General features: G+C 45.8%; 1 protein-coding gene across 9 annotated transcripts in view; it reads left to right on the forward strand.

Moving 5' to 3' along the window:
- ZNF236 (zinc finger protein 236) overlaps positions 1 to 15,340 on the forward strand; it is a 146,931-nt gene that overhangs the window by 42,251 nt on the left and 89,340 nt on the right. For all 9 annotated transcript variants that reach the window (XM_019490546.2, XM_059724290.1, XM_019490547.2 and 6 more), the window contains 2 exons: positions 4,369 to 4,541; positions 9,234 to 9,380. In XM_019490546.2, coding sequence (XP_019346091.1) covers positions 4,369 to 4,541; positions 9,234 to 9,380 — 320 coding nt within the window. The remainder of the gene's footprint in view (positions 1 to 4,368; positions 4,542 to 9,233; positions 9,381 to 15,340) is intronic.

Raw genomic sequence — 15,340 nt, forward strand, 5'->3', positions numbered from 1 at the left:
ACCACAACACATACATAAGAGAATACATTGGGCTCTAAGTAAAATGCATTAATAAAATAATTGTATAGATTAGCATTGCATTATGTAAAATATATAGATAATTTATTTCTAGTGACAGTATATAATAGGGATAACTTCCTGCTTTGCTAATTAATAAGGCTAATTCATGTTAATAATAAAAAACAATCCCCTTCTTTTAATGAAAGTTGTCCATCAGGACTAAGTACAGTCTAACCTGCATAAATTGAACCAATTTGCAAGTGAATAAACATTCACTTTTGATTCTGGAAATGCAGGTACATGCCTGCAGGAGCTTAGGCCAGAAGCTGGGGGGTGCTAGACCAGCCCTCCTTTCTCTTCTGCAGTGGCTGGTTGTGGGGAAGCTTAGCTGACAGAGGGGGTGTGGCCAGCCCCTACAGGCCTGAGTATGACTGGGGAGGGGCCCCACCCTGGCCTGCAGGGGCCCCAGCTGGGATGTGCCTGGAGGGGGAGGAGGGAAGCAGCCCTTGCCAGGCTTCTGGAGGGGGGAAAGAATGTGGGCAGACACCGCCCCGGCATGGCTCCTTAAGGCAAAGTGGGTAAGGAAGTGGTTTATTCTGTCTTTTCTCTGCTTTCCCCCTGGGACCCCATCCAGGCCCTGCCTGGCTAGGACAGAGCAGCCCCTGTCAGGCACTCCCCCACTTCCCTGTCCCCACACCAGTTGCAGTGAGCAGCTGAGGGGTGTGGCCAGCCCCATTGGCAGCGTGAAGTCAAAGGTGGGGAGGGGAGAGAAGGAAATGTAATCCTCCTTCCTTCCCCTGTCCCGCTGGCATGAACCCCAGCTGGGGTCTGCGTGGCCAGGGCATGGCAGTCTGTCAGGTACCTCTCCCCACCCCATGTTGCTCCAGTGGCAGGAGCGGGGGTGTGACTAGATGCTGGCCAGCATGGCAAAGCGGGCAGGGAGGGAGTTTATTCCTTCACCTCAGGGGGTCATACCGGACCAGTGTCTAGCCACCTCCCTGCCTCTGCTCTGGCTAGGGACTGGAGGGGCAGGGACAGCCCTGCTCTCTGGAGCAGACGGCACAGCTCAGTCCAGGGCTGGAAGGCATGCTGGGATGCTGGGGGACTCTGATTTAACTTCAACCAGAAAAGGGTTATGGACAGAAGTTCCATAAACCAGTTTGACCTAAATCAGTGAAGTCTGATACTACATTCAATCAGGTTTATCTTAAACCAGTTTCAGCCATTTTGAAACTGGTTTCTGTGCACTGAGCTTTTGTTCTGTTACAAGTTTAAACCAGTTTCTGATGACTTAAATCTGCTTATGTGTAACTTCTGTCCCTAGCTCAGATGTCCTTTCACAACTGAATTGTAGATTGCTTAACTGCGGTTCTGTTTTAGGTTTCATATATTTGAATTACAAAAAGGAGACACTAGAGGTCACCCTTGTATGTGATATTAAAAGTAGTCTTGAAATCATTTCTTTAAAAGAGTTGTGAGAATAAGCTGAACAGAAAAAATTACTTTCTATCTTAAATATATTATCTTAGTTACTTGTGTAGCTTAATATGAATTTTTAAAATTGATGGACAGAACAAATTGTCCTCAAAGTCTTATGATTTTTAGATTTCTGCATTTCTTGAGGAAGAACAAAAGTATGCTTTTCTGGCTGACATGGGAAGAAAAGATGTCCAAATGAAAATGTCAAAATAAGTTGCACTAAACCTCATTTCAGTTTGTGTATTAATTCACAGTATTCATTATCCTGACATTAGCATGTAAAAGCTTCCTTTTATGGTTTTATGCTATAGGAGTAAAGATGAATATACCTCCTCTGCTCGTGCCTGTAGGGGGGCAGTTAGGCGGGCCAAAGCTACCATGGAGCTGAGGATGGCAACCCAAGTAAAAGACAACAAGAAATTGTTTTTTAGATATATTGGGAGTAAAAGGAAGGCCCAGGGAGGAATAGGACCTCTGCTAAATGGGCAGAAACAATTGGTGACAGATAGGGGGGACAAGGCTGAACTCCTCAACAAGTTCTTTGCCTCAGTGTTCCTAAGTGAGGGGCACGACAAGTCTCTCACTGGGGTTGTAGAGAGGCAGCAGCAAGGCGCCAGACTTCCATACGTAGATCCTGAGGTGGTGCAGAGTCACTTGGAAGAACTGGATGCCTTTAAGTCGGCAGGCCCGGATGAGCTCCATCTGAGGGCGCTGAAGGCACTAGCCGACATCATTGCAGAGCCACTGGCAGGAATATTCGAACACTCGTGGCGCACGGGCCAAGTCCCAGAGGATTGGAAAAGGGCTAACGTGGTCCCCATTTTCAAGAAGGAGAGGAAGGAGGACCCGGGCAACTATAGGCCAGTCAGTCTCACCTCCATCCTTGGTAAAGTCTTTGAAAAAATTATCAAGGCTCACATTTGTGAGAGCCCGGCAGGGCAAATTATGCTGAGGGGAAACCAGCACGGGTTTGTGGCAGGCAGATCGTGCCTGACCAATCTAGTTTCTTTTCATGACCAGGTTACGAAACGCCTGGACACAGGAGGAGGGGTGGATGTCGTATACTTAGACTTCAGGAAGGCCTTCGATACGGTATCCCACCCCATACTGGTGAACAAGTTAAGAGGCTGTGATGTGGATGACTACACAGTCCGGTGGGTGGCGAATTGGCTAGAGGGTCGCACTCAAAGAGTCGTGGTGGATGGGTCGGTCTCGACCTGGAAGGGTGTGGGCAGTGGGGTCCCGCAGGGCTCGGTCCTTGGACCGATACTCTTTAATGTCTTCATCAGTGACTTGGACGAGGGAGTCAAATGTACTCTGTCCAAGTTTGCAGATGACACAAAGCTATGGGGAGAAGTGGACACGCCGGAGGGCAGGGAACAGCTGCAGGCAGACCTGGATAGGTTGGACAAGTGGGCAGAAAACAACAGGATGCAGTTCAACAAGGAGAAATGCAAAGTGCTGCACCTAGGGAGGAAAAATGTCCAGCACACCTACAGCCTAGGGAATGACGTGCTGGGTGGCACAGAGGTGGAAAGGGATCTTAGAGTCCTAGTGGACTCTAAGATGAACATGAGCCGGCAGTGTGACGAAGCCATCAGAAAAGCCAATGGCACTTTATCGTGCATCAGCAGATGCATGACGAATAGGTCCAGGGAGGTGATACTTCCCCTCTATAGGGCGCTGGTCAGACCACAGTTGGAGTACTGCGTGCAATTCTGGGCGCCACACTTCAAGAAGGATGCAGATAACCTGGAGAGGGTCCAGAGAAGGGCCACTCATATGGTCAAGGGCCTGCAGACCAAGCCCTATGAGGAGAGACTAGAGAAACTGGACCTTTTCAGCCTCCGCAAGAGAAGGTTGAGAGGCGACCTTGTGGCTGCCTATAAGTTCATCACAGGGGCACAGAAGGGAATTGGTGAGTATTTATTCACCAAGGCGCCCCCGGGGGTCACAAGAAACAATGGCCACAAGCTAGCAGAGAGCAGATTTAGATTGGACATTAGGAAGAACTTCTTCACAGTTCGAGTGGCCAAAGTCTGGAACGGGCTCCCAAGGGAGGTGGTGCTCTTCCCTACCCTGGGGGTCTTCAAGAGGAGGTTAGATGAGTATCTAGCTGGGATCATCTAGACCCAGCACTCTTTCCTGCTTATGCAGGGGGTTGGACTCGATGATCTATTGAGGTCCCTTCCGACCCTAACATCTATGAATCTATAGGAGTACTCCAAAGTAAGGTGTGAAATTGCTTTCTCAAGGGTTGTAGCCACTAGCGTGTGTGTGTAACAAACCTTTTGCTTTCTTTTAAAAAAGAAAAGTACATATGCTATGAATTTAGAGTATAGATTTCCAGTATGTAAAGTAGGAAATAAGGTGCAATAATAAATAAGGAAATTCAGATACTGAGAGTACCATGCGCTAAAATGCTATGAGAAGTACAGGCCAACTGCTATTCTGTATTTCTATCTTTTGGGTGCTAAGGACAAATATTGTTCTATAATATTACTGTATTTTAAAGAAAATCTTTCATACAAACCTTAAAGGGAAGCCTTTATGAGAGAGAATATTTTAAAGTAGCCTTACATGTAGGTTTAAAGTATCTCCAAACATTCAGTACCATTTTACCTTGCGTTTATTTGAAAGCTACCTTTGGTAAGCTGCCAGCTGATGATGCCCTGAGCAGCTGCTTAAAACTAATTTTACTGGAATTTCAGTGTCAAATAATTTCTTTTGCTAAGTCTCTGAAGTTCATTTAGCAATTGAGCTAGAACAGATTTTTTTTTTAACTGTCAAAGCAAATAATACAATATTATTGTACATATCAGTTATAAAGAAAATCAATCATATAATTTCTTTCTAAGGTATAATAGGCTTATGTAAATCTTTCTTTAGGTGAGAGACCATTTAAATGCAGTGAATGTGGAAAAGCATTTAACCAGAAGGGGGCATTACAGACCCATATGATTAAGCATACTGGTGAAAAACCCCATTCCTGTGCCTTTTGTCCTGCAGCCTTTTCTCAGAAAGGCAATCTTCAATCACACATACAAAGAGTTCATTCAGAGGTAAATAAAATAATTAACAATATGACTTTTGTTTCCTTCTTGGTATTTATCTATTCTAGTTTGTAAAACTACTATTCTTAAAACTGTGCCTTGTTACCTGCATGAAACATCATGATTTACATGTGGAACATTAGATTGCAGGCCACATTTGCTCAATTTTATGTAGATTGAGTTTCTAAAATCACTTAATCTAAATTAACAGTGTCTGTGAATAACAAAGGTTTCTTTTACTCTTACCTTTTTAGCATATTAATATCCTGGGTGAATAATTTAAGGGAAATATATTTCTTACAGGGCTTTTTGTTTAACTTTTAAAACATTATTTACAAACATTTATCTTTGGTTCTGTTTTTGATGTAAATTGGGTAAAAGCAAAACCAGAAGCCTCTTCAGACCTCAAAGGTGAGAAAGTAACCAGTGAGAGATTTCCAATCAAAACAATACATCCTGCACACACCAATATCAGTCCTCTGAGTACCTCTTTTTTCCCAGGATATGAACAAGGCCTCTGGATGAGGTTTTCAGTATTACAAACTGAGTGAAAGAAACTGTCATGGAAGAAGAAAGCAATGATATGTCTCAGGCTTCTTCATTAGTAGAATAACTGAGGAGACTGACCAGTCCCTGGTGCTGCTGAGGGAGGGTGCACAAAAATAGGTGCTGCAATCTTCTGTTCTTCATTCTGATCCTTTTCTCTCTAATTATTTAACCCATAGATTTAAAAACAAAACAAAACAGGCCTTTCTGTATAGCCTAACTTCCTTCACAATGCTGGGTTGTAGAATTTTATCAGATAATTTATTCATTTTAACCAGCAACTTGTAGTTGAGCGTATCTTTCTTGGAAACATAACCCAGGTTTGATATAAAGCCTTTGTATGATGCAGAACCTGCTACCTATTTTCTAACCTATTCCAATTACTTGCTGTTGAAAAATGTACGCTAGTTAAAATGTTTTAGCCTTGGCTTCCAGTCAATTAATGTCTTACCTTTTCTGGTAGATTAGAACCAAGAAGAGTCAGGTATTTTTGCCTAGTTAGCTATTTTCATACCTTGATTTGTAGGATTTCCTCGTACACCAGACTTGTACTAATATATTCATATAAATATACATATTACATGATTTAATCCATGTAAGCCCTTGTGTGGATACAGCTATTCTGATAGAAAGTTGCTGGAATTGTTATGATTTATTTTAGCAAACCATTGAAAATAAACTACATCAGTACACCAAGATTTAACAATAACAGCCTCTTACAAATCACTTAAATCTCTTCTTGATACGCTAAACAGTTTAAGCTGCTTAAGTCTTTAAGACGTGTTTTGCAGACCTGCAGTCATTCTTGCACTTTTTCTTTAACCCTGTTCAGTTTTTAACAGTTTCTTTTTTCTTTAAAGCCTGGACCCCCCAAAAATATACACTATTCTGGGATCTGTCTCTCCAATGGCCTTTACAAAGATAACATCATTTCTTGCTTCACTTATGCTTTACTGTTTTACTAGGATTTGTTACTCCTCTAAACTAATGTGTTGCAATAGGAGCTCCTATTTATGTGACCTAACATGACTACCAAATATTTTTTCAGAATTACTGCTCTTTAAGATATAGTTCTCCATCATGCAGATATGATGAATCTTTATTACTGGGTATTCAGCATAGGTTTTAGCTATATTAAAGCACATTTAAGTTCAGCTTGCCAAATGATCCAGACTGCTGTAGGTGACTAGTCCTCATCTTTATTTAGCTTTTCCTTATATGTGCTATTTGGTCCTGGGTACGGCCATAAACTGCATCCGACTGGAGGGCTTGGTGGCAATGTGGTGAAGCTACTTATGGCGGGGTAGCTCTTATAAAATACCACAGTGTTGCAGCCTCCAGAGTAAGGTGAGCATAGGGTGCCTCAAAACCTTAGCCCCCGCTGCCTTGTGGGTACTCCTTGGTTGGAAAGAGGCGAAGAGACATCACATGCTGAAGGTCTTGGTGTGATGGTTGCATACACCATAATCCAGGAGGATCGAGAGTTGCCGAGATATGTGCTATGAAGTCATCAGCCGAAGTTTTATCAACAAGTGATTTTCCTCTAGAATACTGACAATAAGTGTTGAATGCTGTCAGGCTATTACGAGAATTCACTTACTGATTTCTCATCAATTAATTCTTAAGATATATCACCTGATTGTGTATTCTAGAAAGGTCTTTTCCAGAGGTTTTCTCATGTAGCACTTTCTTTATTCTGAGCTTGCCTTTAATGTTACCTTCAGAATTTTCATCATTGTTTCTTTGGTGGTATTTTCCTCTCCTGTTTTAAGTCTACACTTTATCCTCAGCTGATTATAGAGTTTCTATTACAGACTCTTGTATGATGACTCTCAGGTCTGTTTCTATTTAGTAATATATTTTTTGCCAACTTGAAGCATTTTCCTGAATATCTTGCTAAGAGTTTGAACTCAACATGGGAAAAATGGAACTTTCCCCTTATTTTATATTGGCGACTACTCGAAACATATTCTTGCACGTCTTGTTGCATCATCTAATTCTTTCATCTCCTTCCACCATATTACTGCTGTTACTACATTAATAACTTTCTTTAGAACATGCAAAAATCTGTCTCTGCCTCTTGCTGTGTTTCTCTTGAGTTTTTATCATTTTTTGTTTTCTTCTTTGACTGCATGAGATTTTCTGTTCTCCCTGATTTTTGTTTGCCTTCTACTTATATAAAGCCTGCTACTAAAATCATCAGCTGTACCCACTGCTCCATCCACGTTCATTAGGGCTGTGCAAAAGGACACAATTCCCCTTTGACTTCCGTTTTGACAAAACAGTGTTTTGTTTCATTTTGAAAGCACTGTTCTATTTCATGTAATTGAAACTGTTGTGCTATTTCGATGCTCTTTTGACATTTCACCCACCCAGTGCCAGGAAGATGGGTGCTGCCACTGGCCCCAGCTGGCAGCACCAACCTCCTGTCATTGAGCAGGCAGATGGGAGGCCCACAGGCCCCACAGACCTCCTGGGGGTGTGGGAGAGTCCCCAATTTGCCTACCCGATGACAGGAGGCTGGTGCTGCCGGCTGGGCATGGGATTTTTCTGGCATGGGCTGTGCCCAGCACCAGTGCCAGCCAGCAACACCAGCCTCCTGTCATCCGGTAGGCAGATTGGGGCCCACCCGTACCCCCAGGAGGGCTGCGGTGGGGGCTATGCTGGACTGATTTCAGGGGTGCGGGCCCCTGATCTGCCTCCCAGATCACAGGAGGCTGGTGCTGCTGCCTGGGGCCAGCAGCAGGGGGGCCCTGAGGTAAATCAGCTCATGCAGGGACCTGCCCCTACCCTGATCCTGGGGCGCAGGCAGGTTCCCGCATGAGCTGATTTGCCCCTGCCCCACACCCTCCTTGGGCTGGCTCTGGTATGGGGCCTGGGGCAAATCAGCTTGTGTGGGGACCTGCCTGCGCCCTGCGATCAGGGCAGCAGTGGGTCCCCACGCCAGCTGATATGTCCCGGTCCAGCCTGAGGAGGGTGCGGGGCCTGGGGCAAATTTGCTCATGTGGGGACTGTCCCCCAGTCTGGGATCAGGGCAGTGGCAGGGTCCCCACATGACTTGATTTGCCCCAGGCCCGCCTGCCACTGGCCGCAGGTGGCAGCACCAGCCTCCTGTGATCCAGGAGGCAGATTGGGGGCCCACACCCCCAGAAGCAGTGCAGCACAGCCCCTACAGTCCTCCCAGGGGTGTGGGTGGACCCTGATCTGCCCGCCGGATGACAGGAGGCTGCTGCTGCCAGCTGGGACTCGCGCTAAAGCCAAGTAAGCCTAGCTTCAAAACTCATAATGTTTCTAGTGCCCTTGTTTTGTTTCAAAGCTGTTTCAAAAGCTTTTGTTTCGGTTTGATTTTGCCGTTTGGAGCTCAAAACTCATCGAAACAGCTTCAAAATGAAATGCCAGGCTAAATTTTGCACAGCTCTAATGTTCATATCCTTGCCACATAGCTTTAGTTGTCTGTATCTCAAATTCACGCTGCTTTTTATTGTTTTAATGTCCTGTCAAACCTTTTGCCTATTTCTTCTGATTTTATCTGCTCTTCCTTTTCTGAAGCTGTGTGATTAAACTATGCTGCCCTACCTTCATGTTCTTTTTTCCATTTTTATCTCTCTTCCTTCTTCCATACTGTTCTTGACATCTGTGGCCCAGTCCATTATGCCTCTTCAAAACACCCTTTTATTCCAGAGACTCCAAAGTGTAAGCAGATAAAAACTAAAAGAGCACAATTTTTTATTATTAATTAATTTCTTTGCTTTCTACTTTCTGTCTTTCGTCTAGTTAATAGTAATTCTTCAAACAGATCTTTATTAGTAAATTCTCTGTTGGATTTTGTTTTTGTGTATCTAATTAATGCCCGGGTGGGAGAAATGGATGGATAAAAGTGAGGTTACCATTAGTCAAAAGACATTTATTTACATCTCTGAAGCTTCCTCAAAAGATGGTAGCAGTAATTGATGCCCATTTCAATAGACAGTAGCCTCAACTCCAAAGAGAAATGCTTAACTGTTCTCTTACCTTTTCTTAAAAGAAGGCTGATCTGATTTATTTACATCAGTAAATATTGTAGTATGTATATCACAATGATTTATAAGAAGACCATTTACAGTTGGAAGACTTAGCAAAATAATATATTTTTCTTTTTTTTTTTAATTCCTTAAGGTGAAGAATGGCCCTACATATAACTGTACTGAATGTAGCTGTGTTTTCAAAAGCTTAGGTAGCTTGAATACTCACATCAGCAAGATGCATATGAGTGGTTCACAGAATTCTGCAAGCTCTACAACAGACTCGACTCATGTTACAACGGTAAACCTTACTTTCTTTGCCATGCAAATGACTTTATCGCAACACTACTGTACTATTAAAAATGTCCAAATAAATTATGTTTATTTTTTAAGATTACATTACAAACAGAAAAACGTAGCCCTCATTAATGGCTCTGATTATTTCTTTTGAAGCCTCAACTCGCAGTTTGTAAAGAATAGTATTAAAACACTCGGGTGTATGAACACTGTGTGGACTCAGTAGGAAAATGAACAATGGAACTTTGTCATATGTGCATTTTGAAGCTGTCTTAAGTAAATAGATTCCCTGTTGTTTCATAAAGGAAAATGGTTCTTTTTAATTTGTTTTATCTTTTTTAGTTTTCAAAACTGTTTAAACTTGTTTTTCATGTATACTGAATATCATTTGCAGCCCTGGATGTACATCGCACACAAAAAAAGCTGACTATTCAAATTCATGAGGCCACTTCTGTACTTTAGGAACATTACGATAAACCTAGAAAATTGGGCAAATGAGACTGTTTCAAATACCACAGATTACGTTTAACACGTCTGGCTTAATTGAGTTTTCAGAAGATTTCTTCCTCCCTTCAAGAATATTCTTGCTGTCACTTGCTAATGAATAGGATAAATGCACTTCTTCAGTGAAACTCCTGTAATTGAGCATGTTGAACTTTCAAAATAGTGTTCCTTTGGGCAGTGTTTTAAGTACCCTTATGTAGCATGTTGTACTAGATGCCTTTATCTGTGTAGGAGTGCACTGCGTTTCCCTCCACCCACCTCAGATCATGGATAGGTCTTACATTTCTAACAGGTTGTGCCTCAGTCCTCCAGATTCCCAGGGGTCTGTACTCCTCAGCCCCTCTTCTTTCCATGCCCCCAGTCCCTTGTCCTGTGCAGTTTCTGGCAGTCCAAACTACTGCCCCAGGGAAATAGCTTGGTCTCACAGATTGTCTCACAGTTGCATGCTGCTCAGTCTCATCTCTTGTGGACAAGTTGCAATCCTTAAATACTTCCTGCCCAAGGAACAAGGCAGGAATCCACTTCCCAGATGCTGCTGATATGTACAAAATATCTGTTTCTCTCTGTATCTCTGGCATTCCTATACACCAGGCTAGAGGAAGGACACTGGGCAGGGGGCTGTTTCTGACCAGGTTTGAACCAGGGACCGTTGTAAGGCAAACATGATGCCTGCTACACTACAAAAACTGAAGGTACTACAGAAAATAAAGTCACCAATCAGGAACTTATGGATGGTGGAACTTGTATTGCATCTATCAAAAGTCAGCTTGTGGCTTCTGTAAGTGGTAAATGCCATGACTGGGGTGAAGGGCAGCATCTCTCTGTAAGTGGGGGCAATGTTGGAGCCCTGAGGGGGTCACACAGCCAGGAGGTCCATGTGTGCTTGGTGTGGAGACTAGGTGCTGTACTTCATAAAGACTATGGCTGGAATGAAGGGAAGTCCCTGAAGTCTGCAGTGTTAGACACCTTCTCCCATTTACAGCCTCCTGTGGGTTGATGAGGCAAGTGAATCCTGGTTGTAGCAACTGTTGCATAACCAGATAAATCTTCCACAGCACCTTTGCTTCTGTGGACATGTTTACACTGAACTGATTGGTGAACTGGGGACTGTGTGGCCATATGTGGTTCTGCATGGTAGCTGAATGAGCTCTCTGAAGTAGTGGCCATCTTTGTGTCAATAGGAGTGGTCATGCGCTGGACCTGCTGCACTGGACTTAAAGAAATTCCAAGTGGTCTTTGCATGAATTTCCTTAATACTTTCTTCCATCTGACTTCATTAACCAGTTCTCGTAGTTCATCAAAATGTCCCCTTTGGAAATAAAAATAACCTCCTTCCCCCCAAAAAACTCAACTATAGTCTTACTTTGTCACTCCATTTATTTGAAAATGAATCGACTGTGACTATAAGGTTATTTATAACTTTATATAGTAACTATAAGGTTATTTATAACTATAACCGCCCCGACCCCTTAGCCCGGCAAGTCTGCTGCTTCCCAGGGGCCCGCATCCGGGACATTGCGGAGAGGATCCCCAAGCTCCTCAAACCCACAGATCACTATCCCATGCTCCTTATTCACGTGGGCACCAATGACACGGCTCGGAGCACTCCCAGCCAGGTCATGAGGCGCTACAGGGATTTGGGAGCAGGGCTTAAGGGTCTGGGGGCACAGGTGGTGTTTTTGTCGATACTCCCAGTCTCAGGCTATGGGCTGAGAAGGGACAGGAGGATCTATGTGGTCAACCAAAGACTGCAGCGCTCGTGTCATCAGGAAGGCTTTGGCTTTCATGACCACAGCCTGCTCTTTGGCGAGAGAGGCAGCGAGCTGCTGGGAAGAGATGGTCTCCACCTCTCTCCCCTAGGGAGGAGGCTCTTCTCAGCCAGACTGGCTGACCTGCTCCACCGGGCTTTAAACTAAGCCCATTGGGGGACGGGGGGGACTACCACCACTGCTGGCCCGCTGAGCAATCCTTGCAAAGCCAGCGGATCACGGCACTCAAGGGAGCCCACCCCGGCCCCAGCCCTGGTAAAATCTGTGGGCAAGGAAGGAGCCCCCCAGGGGGCACTTGCCTGCCTGTACACTAATGCCAGGAGCCTGGGGAATAAGCAGGAGGAGCTCATCCTCCTGCTCAGTGCAAACAATTACAATGTCATAGGGATAACGGAGACCTGGTGGGACTCCACCCATGACTGGACCACAGGGATAGATGGCTATACCCTGTACAGGAGGGATCGTGTAGAGAAAAGGGGTGGGGGTGTAGCTCTCTATGTTAAGGAAAGCTACGTGTCCCTGCAAGCCGATATTGGTGATCAGGGTGGATGGCTGGAGACCCTCTGGGTTAAAATCCGTGGGGAACACGGCACAGGGGACACAATGGTGGGAGTCTATTCCAGACCTCCCACCCAAAGTCCTGAGCTTGACCAGGAGTTTGCCCAGGAACTGGCTGAGGCAGCTTGCTCCAGGACCATGGTTGTCATGGGTGACTTCAGTTACCCAGACATCTCGTGGGAGGATCGCTCAGCAAAATCTGAGCGGTCGCAGAGCTTCCTCTCATGCGTGGATGACCTCTACCTGACTCAAGAAGTCTATGGGCCAACGAGAGGCAAAGCGCTGCTCGACCTGGTACTGGCTACTGGGGATGACCTAGTCGGCGACCTAGTGATCGATGCGAAGCTGGGTGACAGCGACCACGAGCTGATCACCTTCACCATCTGCCGAAAAGCTGGCAAGTCGGTCAGCAACACGGAAGTCCTTGACTTCAGGAAAGCCGACTTTTGGCCACAAGCTAGCAGAGAGCAGATTTAGACTGGACATTAGGAAGAACTTCTTCACAGTTCGAGTGGCCAAGGTCTGGAACGGGCTCCCAAGGGAGGTGGTGCTCTCCCCTACCCTGGGGGTCTTCAAGAGGAGGTTAGACGAGTATCTAGCTGGGGTCATTTAGACCCAGCACTCTTTCCTGCTTATGCAGGGGGTCGGACTCGATGATCTATTGAGGTCCCTTCCGACCCTAACATCTATGAATCTATGAATCTATGACAAGCTCAGGAGGCTTGTCGGTGAGGCCCTAAGGGACCATGACCACAGGGAGAGGAGAGTTCAAGAAGAGTGTTTGCTCCTCAAGGGAGCGATCCTCAATGCACAAACTAAGTCTATTCCATCTCGGAGGAAAGGCAGCAAGAGGGCACAGCAGCCCCCCTGGCTCTCCAGGGACCTAGCAGACCTTCTGAGGCTAAAAAGAAAGGCCTACAAAGGATGGAGGATGGGAGTCACCTCCAAGGAGGATTATTCTGCACTGGTCCGGTCCTGTAGGGAGCTGACCAGGAAAGCCAAGGCTGCAACTGAACTCCAGCTAGCTTTGAGCATCAAGGACAATAAAAAGTCCTTTTTCAGATATGTGGGGAGCAGGAGGAAATGCAGGGGCAACGTTGGACCCCTGCTGAACCAGATGGGGCAACTGACAACTGACACCCAGGAAAAAGCCAACCTATTAAATAGGTACTTTGCGTCAGTCTTTCATCGGCCCCATGGGACGCCCATGCCTGCTACAGGGCCGGGAAGTCCGGGTGAGGGTGATCCCCTGCCCTCCATTAATGCTGACTTTGTGAAGGAACATCTTGAGAAGCTGGATACCTTCAAGTCAGCCGGCCCTGACAATCTTCACCCCAGGGTACTCAAGGAGCTGGCGAGCATCATAGCCCAGCCTCTAGCGCGGATCTTTGAAAACTCTTGGTGCTCTGGTGTAGTGCCCGAAGACTGGAAGAAGGCCAATGTGGTGCCTATCTTCAAGAAAGGGAGGAAAGTGGATCCGGCTAACTATAGGCCCATCAGCCTGACTTCTATCCCAGGGAAGATCTTAGAAAAGTTTATTAAGGAGACCATCCTTAATGGACTGGCCGACGCCAACATCTTAAAGGATAGCCAGCACGGGTTTGTTGCTGGTAGGTCTTGCTTGACCAATCTCATTTCCTTCTATGACCAGGTGACCTATCACCTGGACAAGGGAGAAGAGATTGATGTCATATATCTTGACTTGAAAAAAGCCTTCGATCTGGTGTCCCATGATCGTCTCTTGGAGAAACTGGCCAATTGTCACCTTGGTTCCTCCACGATCCACTGGCTGGAAAATTGGCTCCGGGGTCGGACCCAGAGGGTAGTAATTGATGGAAGTCACTCATCGTGGTGTCCTGTGACCAGTGGGGTCCCCCAGGGCTCTGTCCTTGGACCCATACTGTTCAACATCTTCATTAATGATGTGGACACTGGAGTCAGAAGCGGACTGGCCAAATTTGCAGATGACACCAAACTTTGGGGCAAAGCATCCACACCAGAAGACAGGCGGATGATCCAGGCTGACCTGGACAGGCTCAGCAAGTGGGCGGACAAGAATCTGATGGTGTTCAACGCCGATAAATGCAAGGTTCTCCACCTTGGGGAAAAAAAAACCCGCAGCATCCTTATAGGCTCGGCAGTGCTATTTTGGCTAGCACTATGAAAGAAAGAGACTTGGGGGTCATCATTGACCACAAGATGAACATGAGCCTGCAATGCGATGCTGTGGCTAGTAAAGCGACCAAAACGCTGGCTTGCATCCATAGATGCTTCTCAAGCAAATCCCGGGACGTCATTCTCCCCCTGTACTCGGCCTTAGTGAGGCCGCAGCTGGAGTACTGCGTCCAGTTTTGGGCTCCACAATTCAAAAAGGATGTGGAGAAGCTTGAGAGAGTCCAGAGAAGAGCCACGCGCATGATCAGAGGTCAGGGAAGCAGACCCTACGATGACAGGCTGAGAGCCCTGGGGCTCTTTAGCCTGGAAAAGCGCAGGCTCAGGGGTGATCTGATGGCCACCTACAAGTTTATCAGGGGTGACCACCAGTATCTGGGGGAACGTTTGTTCACCAGAGTGCCCCATGGGATGACGAGGTCGAATGGTCACAAACTACTACAAGATCGTTTCAGGCTGGACATAAGGAAGAATTTCTTTACTGTCCGAGCCCCCAAGGTCTGGAACAGCCTGCCACCGGAGGTTGTTCAAACGCCTTCATTGAACACCTTCAAGATGAAACTGGATGCTTATCTTGCTGGGATCCTATGACCCCAGCTGACTTCCTGCCCTTTGGGCGGGGGGCTGGACTCGATGATCTTCCGAGGTCCCTTCCAGCCCTAATGTCTATGAAATTTTTCATGGTGTCCTCCTAAGTTTCCAAAATCAAATCTTGAATAGAGTGGTCTTGTTTGGGGGCAGTAGGGATCTATTACGAGCTGGAAGTGAAATTAACAGGCCTGTTTTGGCAGTAGAAACTATGAAGAGTTATGCTGCAACTACATTCCCAGTGCAAGAGTAGGGAAAAGTCCCTGGTTGTAGTTCCCTGGGTGGCTGGCCAGTTGGCATTTCCCTCTTTTTTCCAGCATCCTTGGGAACCTTTGCATGTAGAAAAGCATGCTGGGATCTCTGCATGCCATCC

Source organism: Alligator mississippiensis, chromosome 3, assembly GCF_030867095.1.
Source record: "Alligator mississippiensis isolate rAllMis1 chromosome 3, rAllMis1, whole genome shotgun sequence".
NCBI classification, from domain to species: Eukaryota; Metazoa; Chordata; order Crocodylia; family Alligatoridae; genus Alligator; species Alligator mississippiensis.